Raw genomic sequence first — 20,948 nt, 5'->3', positions numbered from 1 at the left:
AGCATGCATCCTTGGAAAGGAAGTAGATTAGATGTCCTAAGAGCTGACCCTTCAAAAGGGAAACTAAGATACAAAATTTTAAATGCAGGTAAATTGTTGTGATAAAAATATCAATAAAAGGAATAGAAAGAGAAATTTTTGCAGTTATAAGAAAATGAACAGTTAAATTCTGAGCTACATAATTTTTTTTTATAATCCATAATCTGACACACAAATGACTAGCTGGGATACTTCTGTTTATTTGTCTCTTGACACTACTGTAATACAAAGAATGTACTTTGTAGTTAATCAAATTTATTTCTCATGTTTACATTGGTGTGATACTTAAGCATACTCTAGACATATGAAAAATATTTTTATACCCTTATCCATTTTAGAAATGAAGGATATATGCACAGGCTCAATCACAAGAAAATAAATGTATACTGAGTAATATAAATGATGTATTACCTGATCTGTTGTAGTGATATGGGTGTTTTAATTTGCTGATAATAATCAGGATATTTTTTCTTTGAAGGCAAATGGAAAAAAGGTTCAGCTATTAGCTGGCCTTGGTTATTCCGACAGCTCCGAACTGTGTCATAAAGCTGATAAAAAGGATTTGAAACATCCATAAATGAAGTAACGCTCTCTGCTTCAGATTCTCCTTCTTCATATCGCGCAGCTACAAAGATATAAAAGATATTTATAAAGGGAATAAAAAAAAAACATTTTTAAAGCTTTTAACAACCTTCCAGATTATGCTGTCTATGTTTGAGAATACTTATTTTAAAAGAATAGTCTCTAGCCTTCATTAAAGATGCTGTTAGTAATGCTTAGTAGACTTCACTTTCACTTTTCACTTTCATGCATTGGAGAAAGAAATGGCAACCCACTCCAGTGTTCTTGCCTGGAGAATCCCAGGGACAGGGGAGCCTGGTGGGCTGCCATCTATGGGGTCGCACAGAGTGGGATGCGACTGAAGCGACTTAGCAGCAGCAGCAGTAAAAGTGTATGCTTACTTAAGAGAAATGTTACATAGAAACAGAATGTTACATAGTAAAAGTCATACCGTCTTGGTTGTTGTAATTTAGTTGCTCAGTCCTGTAGGACTCTTGTGACTCTTGTGATCCCACAGACCACAGCCTGCCAGGCTCCTCTGTTCACAGGAATTTTCCAGGCAAGAATACTTTAGTGGGGTGCCATTTCCTTCTCCAGGGGATCTTCCTGGCCCAGGAAGATCAGGAGACATTGAACCCCTGTCTCCTCCAAGACTCCTGTAAGTCTCCTCTATAGAAGGCAGATTCTTTATCCAAGGGAAGCCCTGTCTGTCTGTCTTTAAAAGGTTACAAAATAGTTTCTCTGCCATCTTTGGAGATCCTTGCTTATGTGTGCTTGGACAAGAAAAGGAGCAAACAGTTATTCTCGGATCTCAGAACTAAAGCGACAGCATATAGCTTAGGATAAAGGTAGCTGGGGGCTGGCATTGACAAATTTGATTTAAAGTGAGGCAAAGTCAAAGAGATTTACCTGTAGCAGACCTTAGGAAAGATGTTTTCCTTTATTGAGAAAACTTTTAGGTAGAAGCTAATCATAGAAACACCAAAACAAAACATGCAATCACTTTAACAGAAATACAAAATATACTGTTCATTTCTCTGAACTCTTAAACAGTGTATAAGCACCTGATTTACATTATTTCTTGATGGATCAGTATAACCAAAATCACTATGTCTCCCAGGCAAGTATGAGAATCACTTATTCAGTACTTAGTTACATATTAAGAGCTTGATAAGCACCATTCTCAGGTAATCCTAACATCACCATACAGAACAGGTATGGTCATTTCTTTTCCAAAGGAGAAAACTAGACATGAGAGGTTGATGACCTGCCCAAGGTCAGCTGGCCTGTAAAGTAGTCAAGAAGGGTTTTGGATTTAAGAGTCAAGGAGCTAGAAGCAAAGACAGAAATTGGAAACTATGCAGTCTTTCCTGACTCCACTACCTCTAATCTTTTCATAAAGCTCTTGCACATGTTTTATTGAATTTAAATTTAGGAATATATTTTGCTGTTACTGTAAACTATATCTTTCTAAAAAATTACATTTTCTTTTTATGGTTGATTCTGGAAATGAAGTTAACTTTTGTATAATAATTTACATTAGCATTTTATTATTCTTATTCTAGTAATTTATCTGTAGTCTTTTAAATAAAAAACTCAAAAAGTACTCTTATTGATTGCAATCCTTACAAACCCTTCTCTTCTGATCCTTACAGCATCACTGTTATCACTGTTTGCTGGCTAGTACTTTGAACAAGAAGTAAGAACATTTTAAACTTTGTTTCTTATGGTAAAGAGAATACTACAAATGATTCTCCACTGAAAGTGGAGATGCCATTTATCAGGTTAGGAAAGTCCCCTTCTATTCCTAGTATGCTTAGCTTTTATCATGAATGAGACTTGTAGTTTAATCAAATGCATTTGCCGAGCAAACATCATGGTTTTGCTCCTTTAATCTACTAATACAGTAAATAATTCTTTTATCTTTTATGCTGAACTAACCTAGTATTCCTGAAATAAACCCAACTGTGTTATTGTGTATTACAGATACTGGCCACCTCATGCGAAGAGTTGACTCATTGGAAAAAGACTCTGATGCTGGGAGGGATTGGGGGCAGGAGGAAAAGGGGACGACAGAGGATGAGATGGCTGGATGGCATTACCGACTTGATGGACATGGGTTTAAATGAACTCCAGGAGTTGGTGATGGACAGGGAGGCCTGGCGTGCTGCGATTCATGGGGTTGCAAAGGGTCGGACACGACTGAGCGACTGAACTGAACTGAACCTAGTATTCCTGAAATAAACCCAACTGTGTTATTGTATATTACACATACTGCTAGATACAGTGTGCTTATGCAGACTGCAGATACTACTAGATACAGTGTGGTTATATTTTGTATGGTTTTGGTTTTATATCAGATTCAAAGAATAAATTGCGGAGTTCTTTTCTTACTCACTGCAGGAGTTTATTATATAATTCTGTTCCTTGAATGTATGGCTTGGTGTTTTCAATGCAGGAGTATCTCTAATTAGCAATTTAATATCTTTAATGGTGATATGACTAATCAGTCTTTTTATTCCTGAATCAGTTTTCAGGCATTTATCAGTTTCTAGGAATTTGTCAATTTTATCTAAACATTCAAATGTATTTGCATTATGCTGTCTTTACATGCTCTATATGCTCTCTTTTTCCCCTAATATTTTTTTATTTGTGCCTTCTATTTCTTTATAATCTTGCTATAGATTTACATATTTTATTAAGAGCTGTAACAGGAAAATTTTTGACTTCACTGATCTTTTCCATTAGAGATTTCCTTTCTAAAGAATTATCTCCTGTCCTTGGCTTTACCATCTTTTATCTAACATCTCTGTTTTTCTTATTATTTACTTATCTTGGATGCTTGTTAGTTCACTAACTTTCAGCTGCTTTTCTTTCTGAACAGAAGCAGTCAGAACTATAAATTTCCTTCTGAAAGTATCACTTTAGTGGCACCTCCACTGTTTTTGGTATGTATTATTTTCATTATTGTTACTGTTCAAATTTAAGTAATTAAATTTGTATTACAATTACTCCTTTTAAAAATTTATTAAAAAAAAAAAAAAAAACCACATAAGCAAAAGATCGTGAAGCCTGTGAAAGGTTTCTGCTCCCCAAGTTGGTGGAAAACACTAGGTTGGCAGATTGGATTTTTAAATAAAGATCTATTAAAAAAAAAAAAGTAAAAAATTCTTTTTCATTATTAGTTGCTATCACAGCCATATTACAGTCAGAAGTATGGTCTGTATAATACCTGATCTTTCAAATTTGAAATTTGTTTTATGGCTAAGTACATGACCAATTTTTGTAAATCTTCCATGTGAACCAGGGAAGAACATGTATTCTCCAACTGTAGAATACTTGCCTGTTAATAACCAACTTGTTGTGGTAGGCTGAATAATAAGCCCCCACACAAATCTATGCTCTAATCCACAGAACTTGTGAATATTACCTTAAATGGCAAGAGACTCTGCAGATATGATTGCAAGGAATCTTGAGTTTGGGAAATTATCCTGGATTAATCTCTAGGCACTATAGGATCCTTATGAAAGACAGGCAAGAATGTCAAAGGAAGGAGATGGGGTGACATGTAGAGATTGAAATGCTGTGTTCTCAATGCAGAGGAAGAGGCCATGAGCCAAGGAATACAGACAGCCTCTAGACACTGGAAAATGTAAGGAAGTCCATTATCCCCTACAGCCTCCAAAAGGATACCGGCCTGCCAACAACCTGATATTAGATTTCTGACCTTCAGAGCTGAAGGGAATAAACTTGTGATGTTTTAAGCCACTAAGTTTGTGGCAATTTGTTTTAGCAGAAATAGGAAACAAATAAACTTTTGAGGAATTATAGTCAAATCTTCTCTGTCTCACTGGTTTTTTTGGCTGTGTATCTAGCAATTGATAGAAGCAGGTTCCCACTCTAACGGCAATGTTGTCTCTTTCTCCAAGAAGTTCTATCTGCTTGCTTTATATATTCTGAGCCCTTTTAGGATTTATCTGCCTGATGCAATAAACTTTTTAATCAGTATAAGGTAAATCCATTTTATCTTTGGAAATGCATTGTTTGAAAGTCCAGTTTAGCAAAAGTCAACATGACTAGCGTCTGGTTATTATTTGCCAGGGGTATCTTTTTTACATTCCATCCTTTTACATTCACTTTCCTGTATATTTAAGATGTGTCTCTTGTAAGCAGTATATAACTTGATTTTTTAAATACCCAATCTGGAACTGTCTTAATCGGCAAATTCAGGCCACTAACATTTATTTCAGACGTAATTTTTGGAGCTGTTTCTCTGTTTCCATTTATCACATTTCTTCTATGTTTCTTTTTGCCTTCTTGCCTTATTTTGTGTTGGTGGGAGAAGACTGGAAGTTTTATCTGTTTTTCGTATCCTACTGTCCACCTCACTGCTCTTCTTAAAGTAACTTCAAGTACGTGCTGTTCTCCACCTCCTTCACCACCCTTCAGGGAGACACAATGTGGTTTGCCTCTAAAATGAATAACCTCAAGATGCCAAGCCACACTTTCAATTCTTATGTCTTCTTTCCATCAGCTTTCTTGCTGCTCCAAGATCATGAGTTATCCTTTCTTTGCTATTTTCACTGTACCTAGCCCTAAAGCTGTTTCCAGGAACAGGAAGCAGAAAACCAAGTATATTAAACTTTGACTAAATTAAGGATAAACAGGTTCTGAAGAACACCCTGAAGGATCTACAACACACAAATTTGGTTGGCATCTACTTTGTTTTACTACCTGAGCTTACTAAATAAGAATCCTCTTGTGACAAAAGTACTATTTATTAAGGGAAAAAAAAAAGCCAATAAATGCTTTGTAAGAATCTTATAAGTGCTATGATTTTCCTTCAATTTGTTATACTACTATAAGGTTAATGAAGTAACCAAATGCTAGAAGTGTGTGTCACTTCTATAGTTGGCAAAAAAGAAAGCTAATGAAAAGAGAAAAGTTTCTTTCAATTTTTGATAAGGACTGACTTAAGTTTAAAAAAATATAATTCTGTAGATGACAATCAAAAACTTAAATTCATACTTTAGTAGTCTACAGTAATTATGAATTTCTATAGATTTAGTAGAAAATAAAAATACAGCTAGAAAAATCTTTTGTGTCACACTTGATTATAAAATCAAGAGTAATTTCATAAAACAAATTTTATCTCTACATATAAAAAATACCATAAAATAAAAAAATATTACATCGCACTTAGGAGGAAGACAGAAAATACACCTCTATAGCTGTTCTTTGTTACTCCTTTATGAAGTGTGTGCTTTTACTCGAATTTCTAGTGCCCAATTATTTAAATGAAAGTTTACCATAATTTACAGCTATCTTTAAATCATAAGCTCCAGGTGAAAAGACATTCTAGTCTACTGAAAATGTAAGCCAGTGACCTGGAAATCTAAAGTGACGTGAATGTCTTCCTGGGATTTCCTGACGGTGTCACTAGTACTTTGGGCTCTCCTGATGACTCAGTGGTAAAGAATCTGCCTGTAACGCAGGATTTACAGGAGACACAGATTCGATGCCTGGGTTGGGAAGATCCCTTGGAGGAGGAGATGGCAATCCACTCCAGTGTTCTTGCCTGGCAAATCCCATGGACAGAGGAGCCTGATGGGTTATAGTCCTGGGGTCACAAAGAGTTGCACATGGCTGAGCACACACATGCATGCATGACTAGCACTATTTACCATCATAGGTTTGAAACCAGGATCTGCTAAGGCTATCAAAACAATTGTTTTTGCACAAGTATTTATTTACTTAGATTCATGCTTTAACACAAAATAAAGCAGTAGTAAGTTCTTAATTAGTTTGACAACCAAGAGTGCAATCAAAATGTAACAAAACAAGTGTGTCCTCCAAAAACAGACAAACTTCCAGCCAGACCAAAATAACTGCAAGTTTCCTTAAGAAGAAGGATTCACTGAGATGACACATAACTAGTCACAACTTAATGCCTACCAGCTAAAGCAGCATCCTCTTCACTTTCTGAGCCATACTGAAGTGCCATGGTAATTGCAGATAAACGACCCCCTTGGACTGCTCTTTTATTACTACAAGGAAAAAACAAGCAATTAGAAGGCAGGGAAAGATGTTATAATAATTCGGTTACTTTACAGGAAACAGGAACTGTTAATAAGGCATTCACATCAAAGAAAGGGTTTCTATTCAGCTGCCTACTCAATTTACTTTGTACTTTTTTATATCCCCCACAATCAATCTTAACCAAGAAGACTAAGTTTTTTCCTCAGAAAAGAGGGACTAGAGATAGAAAACCCTTAAAGCAGGCTACTTGCAGCACTATTCCTTTTTTATGAAAAATAAAGATTCATTCATAATTGCTGGTTAATTCTGAAGATGCTCATATTTTAACAATGAAAATAAAATCTATTATGAACACAAACTCTTTCAGTATTTTACGACACATTTTACTGGTAATTTTAAACACTACCTGACGCACACTTTCTGCTTAAGCATTTCTCAGACATGAAGTCAGGCCTACTATACTTTTTAAATAAATATCTGACAACAAAGTTTCATAAAATCAGCCAACTACACTCAAAGATATTACTTCAAGATAGTCATCAAGAAAATGCTAGCATGCTTATCCTCATAAACATGGGTCAGCTCTCAGACACTCTCTCTCACCGGTAATACTTGCTAGTGGGATTTCTCTCTTCACCAAGGCTGCCTTTACTGTGCGAAGGACCTGTCAGCCTGGTTGCAGCCAAATTTGATGAAGTCCTATCCAGAGACAAGGTTAAAAAAAACTCAGAAAACTAACAGCTGAAATCATAATGCTGGATAAACAAAAAGAAAACAACCATTTTCTTTTTCTTTTCTTAAAAAAAGATACACTCTGGGACTACCCTGGCGGTCCAATGGTTAAGACTCAGTGTTTCCACTGCAGGAGGCAAACGTTCCATTCCTAGTTGGGGGAACTAAGATTCCACATGCCACGGGGCATGGCGGGGAATGGGGGAGGGAAGACTCAAATACTGCCGAGCCTCTACTATGCAGGAGTCTTTGCTCCAAAATCTGGGACTCTGCTACAAACAATAAAAGATGGACAGGGTGCGGAGAAAAGGGAACCCTCTTACACTGTTGGTAGGAATGCAAACTAGCATAGTCACTATGGAGAACAGTGTGGAGATTCCTTAAAAAACTGGAAATAGAACTACCATACGACCCACCAATCCCACTCCTGGGCAAACACACCAAAACTGAAAGAGAAACCAGAACTGAAAGAGACATATCTACCCCAATGTTCACTGCAGCACTGCTTACAATAGCTAGGACATGGAAGCAACCTAAATGTCCATCGGCAGATGAACGCATAAGAAGTTGTGGTACGTACACAATGGAATATTACTCAGCCATTAAGAAGAACACATTTGAGTCAGTTCTAATGAGGTGCATGAAACTAGAGCCTATTATACAGAGTGAAGTAAGCCAGAAAGGAAACACCAATACAGTATATTAACACATACATATGGAATTTAGAAAGATGGTAATGACGACCCTACATGCAAGACAGCAAAAGAGACACAGATGTAAAGAACAGACTTTTAGACTATGTGGGAGAAGGTGAGGGTGGGACGATATGAGAGAATAGCACTGAAACATGTATATTACCATATGTAAATAGATGACCAGTGCAAATTCAATGCATGAAGCAAGGCACCCAAAGCGGGTGCTCTGGACAACCCAGAGATGGGGAGAGAGGTAGGACGGGGGTTCAGGATAGTGGGACACATGTACACCCATGGATGATTCATGTCGATGTATAGCAAAAACTACAATACGGTAAAGTAGTTAGCCTCCAATTAAAATAAATTAATTAAAAAAAATTATGCTTATAGAAGTTGCCAATGATCAGATGTTAAGTTAGAATATGTTGGCATAAGGGCATTTTTCAATTACTGATATGAAAAAACTTGTTTCTGCTGAATTAAAAAAACTGAAGAGCAAAATCTGGAACTCTGAGCAAAAAAAAAAAAAATTCACCAGAGTTGATCCCAGACAGTTTATGGTTACTGCAGTGACCAGAGGATCCAGAAACATAGCAAATGTCAAAGTCAGAAAAAAGCTACAAAAGCAGCCACTCGATCTTTCCATTTCAGGTAGAAGCAAATGGAATCCTAGAAGTAAGACGTGTCCAAAGTCACAGTCCCAGCACAAGATAAGCTAGAATCTCCTGACATCTGGCTAAATACTCTTACAGTGAAAATATATGCATCCTACTATATAGATGCAAATATCACAATATTATAAGCATACTTTGTTTCATCATGCTTTGTTTTATTAAATGTCACATATACTGCCTTTTTTCTTTTTCTTTTTACAAACTAAAGGTTTGTGGCAATCCTAAATCGAGCAAGTCTGAGCACCACTTTTCCAAAGGCATTGGCTCACTTTGCGTCTCTGTGCCACATTTTGGTAATTCTTGCAATTATTTCAAACCTTTCCATTATTATTATACTTGTTGTGGTGATCTCTGATGCTATCATTGTAAATACTTTGGGGAACCATGATCCATGATCCATGCCCATGTAAGACAGTGAACTTAATAAATGTTGTGTGTGTTCTGACTGCTCCACCAACCAGCTATTCCCCCATCTTTTTCCTTTCTCCTCACTCTCCCTATTTTCTCATACACAAGAATACTGAAAGTAGGTCAATTAATAACCCTACACTGGCCTCTAAGCATTCAAGGGAAAGGAAGAGTTGCACTTTTTTTCCAGTTTCAAGCAAAAGCTACAAATGATTAAGCTCAGTGAGGAAGGCATGTTGAAAGCTGAGATCAGCCGGAACTAGGCCTCCTGCACCAGTTAGCCAAGTCACAAAAGCAAAGGAAAAGTTTTTGAAGGAAATTAGAAGTACTACTCCAGTGAACACAGAAATGATAACACAGTAAGACAGCTTTATTGCTGATAAGAAGAAAGTGTTAGTGGTCTAGACAGAAGGTCAAACCAACCACAACAATCCTGTAAGCCAATGCATAATCCAGAGCAAGGGCCTCTCTTCAATTTGATGAAAACTGAGAATAAGTTGAGGTGGGGAATAAAAGTCTGAAGCTAGCAGAGACTGGTTCATGAGTTTTAAAGAAAGAAGTCATCTCTATAAAATATAAGTGCAAGGTGAAAGAGCCAGTGCTGATAAAAAAGCAGCAGCCAGTTATCCAGAAGATCTAGCTGAAATTATTAATAAACGTAGCTATACTAAATAACAGATTTTCAATGCAGATAAAATATACTTATCATGGAAGAACAATCCAAGGCTTTCACAACTAGAGAGGAGTCAGTGCCCAGCTTCAAAGTTTCAAAGGACAGGCTGACTCTCTTGATAGGGCTAATGTAGCTGGTGATTTAAAAGTTGAAACCAGTACTCATTTTACTATTCTGAAAAATCCTAGGGCCCTTAAGAATTATGACAAATATACTCTGCTTGTGCTCAATAAATGGAACAACAAAGCCTGGATGACGGCACATCTGTTTACAACATGGTTCGCTGAATATTTTAAGCCTGCTGTTGAGACCTACTGCTCAAAATTATTTCCAAAACAGTACTGCTCATTGAAAATGCACATGGTCACCTAAGAGCTCTGATGGAGATGTACAAGATTAACGTTGTTTTCATGCCTACAGACACAATATCCATTCTGCAGCCCACGGATCAAAGAGAAATTTCGACTTTTAAGTCTTATTATTGAAGAAATACATTTCATAAGGCTATAGCTGCCGTGGATAGTGATTCCTTTGATGGATCTGGGAAAATTCAACTGAAAACTTTCTGGAAATGATTTGTTATTCTAGATGTCATTAAGAACATTTGTGATTCATGGAAAGAACATGAACATCAACAGGAACTTAGAAGAAGTGGATTCCAACCCTCATGGGTTACTTTGAGGGGTTTAAGACTTCAGTGGAGGAAATAACAGGAGATGGGATAGAAACAGTAAGAGAACTGGAATTAAAAATAGAGCCTGAAGATGTGACTGAACTGCTACAATCTCATGATAAAACTTTAACACTGAGGAGTTACTTTGTATGGATGAGCAAAGAAAGTAGTTTCCTGAGATGGAATCTACTTCTGTGAAAATGCTGTGAAGACTGTTCAAACAGCAACAGAAGACTGAGAATATTACATAAACTTAGTTGATAAAGCAGCATCAGCATTTCAGAGGACTGACTCCAATTTTGAAAGTTCTCCTGTTATCCAACAGCATCTCATGCTATAGACAAATCATTAGAAAAAGAAGAGTGGACTGACGTGGGACACATCATTGTTGTCTTATTTTAAGAAGCTGGCACAGCCACCTCAAGTTTCAGCAACCACCACCCTGATCAGTCAGCAGCCATCAACAGAAGCAAGACCATTCACCGGCAAAAAAGATTACAACTTGCTGAAGGCTCAGATGATGGTCAGCATTTTTAAGCAATACAGTCTTTTCAAATTAGGGTATACACACAGCTTTTTTAGACCTAATGCTACTGCACACTTAACTACAGTATAGTGTGAACATAGCTTTCATATGCATGGGGAAAGCAAAAAACTTGTGTGACTCACTTTAGTGTGATATTCGCTTTACTGCAGTAGTCTAGAAATGAACCCAGTTATCTCCAAGTTTTGCCTATATATACATGTATTATATGTAATATGCATTATACAAATATGATATACAAATATTTACACACATATTTGTACAAGGCAATAAAAGTACACAGTGGTGTTAAATTTTAAAATTTGTTTCTTTTTAAATAAAGCCCTTCAGCTACAATGAAGGGACTGATTAAGAGTTATTTAACCCTATTCTCTTCAGAATCATATTAGCAACTGTAAATATAACCTTGAAATGCAACATCTTGTTTTTCACTATATTGATTTCACTAGCTATTTTGACAAATAATAAAAGCACAAGAACTTTAAACATTTTTTTAACCTACCTCATTCGAAGGCTTGACTTTGTCATTTCATGTTCAATTTCTGCCTTTTTCATATAAAATATTTTTTTAATAGAATTTGCATCCTGTTAAGATAAAATTACTTAGCTTAGAAAAAGTATAAAAAAAAATGGGCAGTTTAAAATGCCCTCCATCACGTACTGGACACTTTCTATGGCACTCCTTGCATGTGGAGTAGCCTTCCATCCAACATGCAGACAGCTACATCCTCTAACCTTTCCACAAGCTTTCAAAGCATCTCCGTAATTAAATACAAATTGAGAAGCCTCTCAGCTCTTCCACAACTAGCCAGCTGAAAGATAAAGATCTAATGCTGAACAGGGAAAAACCGGGGTGAGAATACAATGGACTCTACCTGTGTACACTAACCTAAAAATTGAAACAAAAGTATACTTCTAAGATTAAAGAGTAGGCACATAAATTCTGGATGAACATACTTGCTTAAATTAATAGCATATAGCAAATTCAGTTTCCCTTCACTCCAAAATTTAGTTTAGGACCATTAATCAGACCGAAAAGCAAAATTCTTAATTGCATCAACAACTGGTACTATACTACTCAAATCTCTTATCAAGGATTAACAATACAAGGACTTCATTCTTGATTTTCACTCAAAGTTCCTTAATAAATGCAAGATAAAAATTAAAATTAACTACCAAAAGCAACTGAGTCAGCATTCCGTAAATCTAAATGACTTTATTCTCAAAAGGTTTTCTGAGCACCCTTTGCTAAGTTCCCAGTGATAAATTATTAATTTGAGAAATTTCTACAAGCAACAGTTCATTACAGTTCATTTTGTAGAAGGACTACAAAACTTCTAGGAGAGAACTGCAAAGCAATGAAAGTCATTTTACATTGTATACGATACTATACAGAGTGACTTTTATATCAATGAGGTTTAAATGAAGGGACTATATCAATATTTAACTACAAAGTGGACCAAAAATGAACCTTGTGTGGAATAAAAAGAAACATAGGTGAATGGTTTAGAACCAAGGATCTATAGTCAACTGATTTTCAACAAGGTTGCCAGGACAATTCAACAGGGAAAGAACAGTCTTTTTAACATAAGGCACTGGATGAACGTGGACTCCAACCTCACACCTACCTCACGTATATAAAAATAAACTCAAAATGGCTCAAAAATCTACATGTAAATGCTGCTGCTGCTAAGTCACTTCAGTTGTGTCCTACTCTGTGTGACCCCATAGAAGGCAGCCCACCAGGCTCCCCCATCCCTGGGATTCTCCAGCAAGAACACTGGAGTGGGCTGCCATTTCCTTCTCCAATGCATGAAAGTGAAAAGTGAAAGTGAAGTCACGCAATCGTGTTCAGCTCTTAGCGACCCCATGAACTGTAGTCCACCAGACTCCTACATCCATGGGATTTTCCAGGCAAGAGTACTGGAGTGGGGTGCCATTGTCTAGAACAATAAAATTCTTAGAAGAAAACATAGGTATAAATCTTTGCAGCCTTAGATTAGGTAATGGTTTCTTCAGTAAGACATTAAAAGCACAAGAAATCTAAGAAAAAACAGACAAATTGGGACTTATCAAAATTAAACACTTAATTAAAATTGAGACGTTTTTTTCTTGGGCATGGGGGGGATGGGATGGGGGGTGGGGTGAGGTTGGGTAGGGGTCCTGCAGCACACAACATGTGGGATCTTAGTTTCCCAACAAGGGTCTGAAACCCCTGCACTGGACTGCCAAGGAATTCCCAAAATTAAAAACTTTTGTGCGTCAAAGGATATCATCATGAAAATGAAAAGACAGTATATAGAATGGGAGAAAATATTTGTAAATCATATGTCGTCTATTGTTTAGATGATAAAAAGAAGTGTAACAATTCAACAATAAAAAGACAGTTAACCCAAGTTAAAAGAGGGACTAAAAATCTGAAAATTTTTTTTCAAAGAGTAAGAAAGGCCAATATGCACATGAAAAGATGTTCAACATCACTAATCATTAGAAAATGCTAATCAGGGGATTCCCTGGTGGCCAAGTGGTTAGGATTCCAGGTTTTCACTGTTCACTGAACTTGTTGGCCCCAACTACAATCATGGGGCACTGGCAAGGAAAAAAAAAGGCTAATCAAAACCATAATGAGACACTACTTCATACCTACTAGAAATAAAACAAAACCAAAAATAGAAACCAGTATTGGTGAGGATGCGGAGAAATTACACTTGCACATTGCTAGTGGGAATGTACGTGCAGTGGCTTTAAGAATAATTTAAAAACAATTTTAACCTCAAAAAAGTTAAAAATATAGTTTACCATCTGGCCCAGCAATTTCATTCCAAGGTACGTATTCAATAAAAATGAAAATATATGTGCATATAAAAACTTAAACATGAATGTTCACAGCAGCATTATGTATAATAGCCCCAAAGTGGAAGCAACTTAAATGCCTAGCAACTGATGAATGAGTGACTAAAACATGATATATAGATTTAACTGAATACTATTTGGGAATAAAAAGAAATACATGATACAACAGGAACACCTCGAAATCATGATGCTAAGCGAAAGAAGCCAGTCACAAAGGACTACAAATTGTAAGGTTCCATTTATATGAAATGTTGAAAACAGGTAAATTCACAGAGATAGAAAGTAGACTGGTGGCAGTTGCCTAGGGTTAGGAAGACTGGGAATGGCAACCCACTCCAGTACTCCTGCCTGGAAAATCCCATGGGTGGAGGAGCCTGGTAGGATGCAGTCCATGGGGTCGCTGAGAGTCGGACACAACTGAGCGACTTCCCTTTCACTTTTCACTTTCATGCACTGGAGAAGGAAATGGCAACCCACTCCAGTGTTCTTGCCTGGAGAATCCAGGGACGGGGGAGCCTGGTGGGCTGCCGTCTATGGGGTTGCACAGAGCTGGGACATGACTGAAGCGACTTAGCAGCAGCAGCAGGGAGACTGGGAGGAGATGGACAGTGACTGCTAATTCATTGTGGTGACGGCTACACAACTCAGTGAACATACTAAAAGTCATTAAATGATACACTTTGGGTAAAATGTATGGTATGTGGTTCTTATACAAAAATATTGGCTCTAAATTAAAATCTGTATTCTTATCAATGAAAGCAACAACAACAAAACTAACCTTGAACACTTGAGAACCAGGCTCATTGTAAGTTTTGGCATTTTTTGCTAGGAGATCTATATCTTTGGCCATTGCGTGAATACTCTTGTAGCTTCCATTCTATAGTAAACAATAAAATACAGCAGTTATTCTTAAAAGACAGTTAAGCAACATGACCTTAAAAAAAAACTCCATATATTTTTAAACTCTCACCATACTCTTAAGACTTTATTGGAAAGTACATATGTGAACAACATATAAAGTCATCTCTTTTATAGACTATTACTACTGTCCATTTACAAAGAAGTTTTTGAGATAGGTAACAAAACCAGAGCTACATTATTCTCATAAAAACAACTTATATTTTTAAAAAAAATCAGATAAAGTAAAAGTTGTTTTATTTACCAAATATACAGTGTTTACTCTGGGCCAACCACTGTTCTAAATGTTTCATGAAAACTAATTCATTAAAGAGTACAGACACTGGAGTGAGACTATCTGGATTCAAATCCTAAGCCTTAAAAAAAAAAATCCTACCTCTTCTCATTAGTTGATGACTCAGGCAAGTGACTTACCATCTCTGTGTTTTCGTTTTCTTATCTGTAAATAACAGTATCTTCCTCACAGAGGTGTTATAAGAATTAACTAGCCAACACATAGCAATTGTACAGCAATTCTATCTATACTGCTGAAGACACAGTGGGGGGAAACACAAAAAGGACAGAGCATTTTCACTAACCTTACACTCTTAATGTTTGTTGTAGTTAACTTTTACTCTGAAATATCCTAAAACTATTTGGAAGCCAATAAAAATAAACAACAAGCCTTTCATTGACAATGTACCTTTCACAATCAAAAATGTCCATGACCAATGTGCTTTTTGTCCTGAGAGCAAAACTTACTAAAACTATAACACATAAGTCAATGAAAATTTTGCTTTCCTTCCTACAGAAAAAATGCAAAAGGGATGCTATGCTGATTCCTCCAAAGCTATACTCAGTAACACCTCTAATTTGTTTACATTACATTGCTATTAATAACAACTCCTTACAGAAATATCCGCTTCTGTTCTTTAAAAGGCCTAAAAAATGACCATAAGCCAATATGCCCTAAACCACATATTTCTACATATGGTACACCTTCATACCTGTATCCTCTGGGCAATGGTCTTGAGATCTATAGGCTCCTTAATAATTGCATAATAGTCTGGATATTGCTGAAAAACAAAACCCAGGCATGCTTAATAAGTGCAAGTATCCAGCTAATGAGATAACAAGGAAGTACACTGACCATCTGTTAATCAATTGAGCAGCTTTTGAGATAAAAGCTAAAGACACAGTTGTACAGCATATTTTTTGTTATACTTGAAGCAGAAATCATTTGATTTTTACAAGCTTCATGAGATACCCAAGAGCACACTGTAGGACTTTACAGTTACTTTTTGGTTATATAACTAATATACCACAATTTAATGTTTTTAAATTTCCTAAATCCACAGATCACACAATTTTATATTTAAGATCCCAAGATATCTATGTGGGGAAATGAAGCAGAGGTTTTCAAAGAGTTTATTATAAGATCTTTTAATTCAGCAATCTATAACACAATTATATCCTATTTCATATGAAATACTAAGGACCTATAAGAAATCAGGGTACAAAATTATTTAGTTGCTAAGTCACGTCTGATTCTTGTGACCCCACATACTGTAGCCCGCCAGGCTCCTCTGTTCATGGGATTTCCCAGGCCAGAATACTGGAGTGGGTTGCCATTTCCTTCTCCAGGGGATCTTCCCAACCCAATCTCTATTCCTGACTGAGCAGCTTCACTTTTTACAGAAACTGTACTTTTATTTCCTTACTGTGGTTAAAAAAAAATACATAAAATTTACTGTTTAACCTTTTTAAGTGTACAGTTCAGCAGCTTTAAATACATTTACATTATTGTGCAACCATCACCATTATCCATCTCCAGAACTTTTCATCTTCCCAAGCTGAAATTTCATACCCTTTCAACAATAACTCTCCACCTTTCCCTCCTTCAACCCCTGGAAATCACAATTTTACTTTTTCTTTCTATGAATTTGGCTGTTAAGTACTTCCTAAAGAAGTATCATACAATATTTAGAAAAGTACATACTTCCTAAAAGAAGGATCATACAATATTTGTTCTTTACGACTGGCTTATTTCACTTACCATGATGTGTTCAGGGTTTATTCTTATTGTAGCATGGGTCAAGACTGTCATTCTTTTTAAAGGCTGAGTAATACTCCACAGTGTTTATATACTACACTTTATTTATCTATTCACATATCGAGGAACACCTGAGCTTTTTCCATGTTTCAGCTATTGTGAATTATACTGCTAGGAACACGGTTGTACAAATATCTCATTAAGACCCTGATTTCACTCTTCTAGGTATATATCTAAAGCTGAATTGCTGGATCATATGATAATTCCATATGCAATTTTTAATGAACTGTCATACTGTTTTTCTTTTAACATTTTGAACATATGACAAACATAAACCAGTATATTTTTTCTAATCAGATTCACACTTCAGACAGCAGTGTTCAGATTTTTTAATGTCATAATTTCTAATGTCATAATTGTCCTACAACTAGTGTTGTTGATGACTGATGGGTAAAGCTACACGCCACCTGTCAGTCAACAAACACTTCTTGCAAGCCTCTGACATGCTGGGTTCCAACTACATGACAGGGACACAGAAGAAAATATGTCAGAGTCTTCATCCTAAAGAAATTCAGTCCTTGTTCTTAAAGAGAAAATGCTCACAAGGAGTTATAATGGAGTACTTCTTAAAGTATGTGTACAGTGGAGTACCTCTGAAAGTATGTCCTTATCCAGAAATACAAGAATGTGAAGGTCATAGAAATTTTTGCAGTTCCAAAAGCTAAAGTGGAACATCAGCTATGTTAATTGCTCTTTGGGTGTGAAGACACATGGGGCTCTAACACTTTTAAAGGGTTCCACTGGTCTAGAAAACCTCTTCCATGTTGGGGTAGAAGAGTAGTTATCAGGAAGAAGTTAATTATCTTCCTCTCATTCTGACTCTTGAGCAGAGAATATTTCTTCTCTTTTATAAATAAAAGGTTTAATTTATGTGCTTATTTTATCACTTAAGAATCATGAATCTAAAAAAAAAAAAAAAAGAATCATGAATCTTAGAAGCAACCTACAACGTGGATAAATCATGAAGATACTAGGCTAAGTGAAATAAGCCAGACACAAACAAATACTGTATGATTTCTCTTAAATGAGGTACTTAGTGTAGTCAAGTTCAGAGGAGCAGAACTGTGGTTTCCAGGAACCGGCAGGAGGGAAAAGTAGGGAGTTCCTGTTTAATAGGTAGGAAGATGAAGCAGTTTTGGAAAGAAATGGTTGTGACAGCTGCACAATAATATGACTGCACTTAACGCCACTGAACTTTGTACTTAAATTGGTTAAAAGGTAAATCTTAGATTATTGCATACTTTACGACCACAAAAATGAAAAAACAAACAAAAACAATTTCTAATCATAAAACCAAACACACAAACAAAAAATCTATAACCTTTTGCTGAAGTAAAATGACAGAACACATCCTATATGCTTACTGCTAAGGCCATGAGGAGGATCTCTCGGCTACCTCCAACGCCTTCCATTACCCTTACTCTATTTACTAAGAAGTAAGAGAATTTATGAAGTACTTAAAAAAGAATAAAATCAACACTTTAATCCACTTGTCTTTAACTACATCACTTACCACTTTAGAAGGCAGCTTCTGAAAAAGTTCGCTTATGAGACGTCCTGATGGATTTGTGGCTACAACTATGGCTTCAAGAAGCTGCTCCAGGATCTCCTTCAAGTAACCTGGAGAAGACTGGGAGTATGGGAGTATGAGGAATGAGAGACGAAAGGAATAAGAAAAATCCAAAAGTAAATGCCGATATTAAACAGCTTCTAAAATTTTAAAGCCAATTCAAAAGAGCAACTTCTAAACTTACATTAAGTACAATTTTCATGAATATCACACTTTAGACTCACAATAAATATTCAACATATAAGACAAGTGATTAGCTGAGACTCCCCTACCACACAGCTCAGAGAAGAATCAATGTAACACTGATGAAAGCAGACTAGAATACTCATATTTAAGTCATTTACTTACTAGTTAAAATGTAACACCAAAGTTAGCTTCAAAGAGGAGAATTATGTCCTATAAGCAAGATTCCTCTCCTCCCAGCCCAACCAGTTACTCTGGAAACATGTTGCAGATGACAAAGACAGCAGGGTGTATGAATGCATTCACAAAACTTATTCTCTGGATGTCTATTTAAAGTTGCAGAGGAGAGATACAATTCCTTTTACTGTTCTTTTTCCTCTTTTTAAACATGTGCACTCAATCAGCAAATCAAATATTTTCAGTCCCTACATGTCAGGCAGAATCTAGATGTCTGAATAGGTGAGCAAGGTGATAGCTTTTTGGAGCTATCATTCTACTTGAGGAAGACAGAGAGTAAACATATAAACTAATACTAGACACTTATTCCACATACAGTGATAAAAACTGAAGATCACACAACAGCATGATATGATGATGGGAAAGGAGGAGCAGAGAGCAAACAATCTGATAGAGTGGTTAGGAAAGTCTTTTCCCAGTTTACATTAAGTGATGTTAGAATAATGCAAAGGAGATAGTCACAGGCAGAGCCAAAGGAAGCAGAAGCACAAGCAACTGCAAAATTCCAGAGGCAGGAAGACACGTGACATGTTCTAGGAACAAAAACCAACCTAACCCACAAAAATATTCCTAACTAAGGTGATTCCATCAACTTTGCAACTTTCAATCACAACACAGCCTGCCTTTACATAATACCTCAATCTAACAACACTGGTTGTCCCAGATCCCTTGTCATTGGAGTGGGGCTCTCTGGTTGTGTGTCTGTTTACCCTTCCAGTTACCAACACGACTGCACAGAAAGCCTAGCTGCAACAGTGGCCATGAGAAATCACAAGCAGGGGCCTTGTCAACCTCCCAGCAGCCGATCCATCACCCATTCCGGTGGCACACGTACTCCTTCCGTCACTGCGCCTTGACTGTCTTGCCCGTCTTCATCATCATCTTCGTCATCTGCTTCTCCCTTCTGAACAAACTCATTTCTTGTTCGAAGGTACAAATCCCAGAGTTTGCAAGCAGCTTTATATTCAGGAGAATCTGGCTGTACATTAGCAAAGAGAAGAGGAAAAGATATCACTTAGCATTTTATTAGAAATCAATGACTATTTCTAAAGCATCCTGTTCCAACAGATTGGTACACTAAGATATAACTTTGAAAACTATCACAAATTTTAAAATTCTTATAAGTAAATGATACGTGGGCCTCAATTCTCTTCTGAAAAACTAAGTGTATGTTTTAAAGGCATTCTGAAATCAAATAATTTTATTAATTCTATTTATGTCCTATCTCATTACGAAGAGCCTTGAAGAATATAAATAATTTGCTAAATTAAGGGTAATTATTACTAATACACTTTGCGTGAACATTCATGCAAAGATGGGCTCAATAAAGGACAGAAATGGTATGGACCTTAGAGAAGCAGAAGATATTAAGAAGAGGCAGCAAGAATACACAGAAGAACTATACAAAAAATATCTTCATGACCCAGATAATCACAATGATGTGATCACTCACCTAGAGCCAGACATCCTGGAACGTGAAGTCAAGCAGGCCTTACGAAGTATCACTATGAACAAAGTTAGTGGAGGTGATGGAATTACAGTTGAGCTATTTCAAATTCTAAAAGATGATGCTGTGAAAGTGCTGCACTCAATATGCCAGCAAATTTGGATAACTCAGCAGTGGCCACAGGACTGAAAAAGATCAGTTTTCATTCCAATCCCAAAGGAAGGAAATGCCAAAGAATGTTCAAACTACCGCACAACTGCACTCATCTCACACGGTAGTAAAGTAATGCTCAAAATTCTCCAAGCCAGGCTTCAGCACTATGTGAACCATGAACTTCCAGATGTTCAAGCTGGTTTTAGAAAAGGCAGAGGAACCAGAGATCAAATTGCCACCATCTGCTGGATCATGGGAAAAGCAAGAGAGTTCCAGAAAAACATCTATTTCTGCTTTATTGACTATGCCAAAGCCTTTGACTGTGGATCACAATAAACTGTGGAAAATTCTGAAAGAGGTAGGAATGCTAGACCACCTGATGTGCCTCCTGAGAAACCTATATGCAGGTCAGGAAGCAACAGTTAGAACTGGACATTGAACAGACTGGTTCCAAATA

At 36.6% G+C, this 20,948-nt stretch overlaps 1 protein-coding gene across 43 annotated transcripts in view; it reads right to left on the bottom strand.

Moving 5' to 3' along the window:
- Positions 1–20,948, bottom strand: part of PBRM1 (polybromo 1) — a 106,906-nt gene that overhangs the window by 65,181 nt on the left and 20,777 nt on the right. For 33 of the 43 annotated variants that reach the window (XM_061396724.1, XM_061396722.1, XM_061396732.1 and 30 more), the window contains 8 exons: positions 19,727–19,870; positions 18,415–18,531; positions 15,796–15,864; positions 14,670–14,768; positions 11,541–11,623; positions 7,243–7,338; positions 6,556–6,647; positions 451–664 (listed from right to left, as the gene is read on the bottom strand). In XM_061396724.1, the coding sequence (XP_061252708.1) occupies positions 451–664; positions 6,556–6,647; positions 7,243–7,338; positions 11,541–11,623; positions 14,670–14,768; positions 15,796–15,864; positions 18,415–18,531; positions 19,727–19,870 (914 nt within the window). Of the gene's footprint in view, positions 1–450; positions 665–6,555; positions 6,648–7,242; positions 7,339–11,540; positions 11,624–14,669; positions 14,769–15,795; positions 15,865–18,414; positions 18,599–19,726; positions 19,871–20,948 lie in introns of those variants that run through there. The other 10 variants (XM_061396738.1, XM_061396747.1, XM_061396740.1 and 7 more) reach the window with 2 other exon arrangements.

Source organism: Bos javanicus, chromosome 22 (genome assembly GCF_032452875.1).
Source record: "Bos javanicus breed banteng chromosome 22, ARS-OSU_banteng_1.0, whole genome shotgun sequence".
Lineage (NCBI taxonomy): Eukaryota > Metazoa > Chordata > Mammalia > Artiodactyla > Bovidae > Bos > Bos javanicus.
This window is presented reverse-complemented; position numbering and strand designations above follow the sequence as displayed.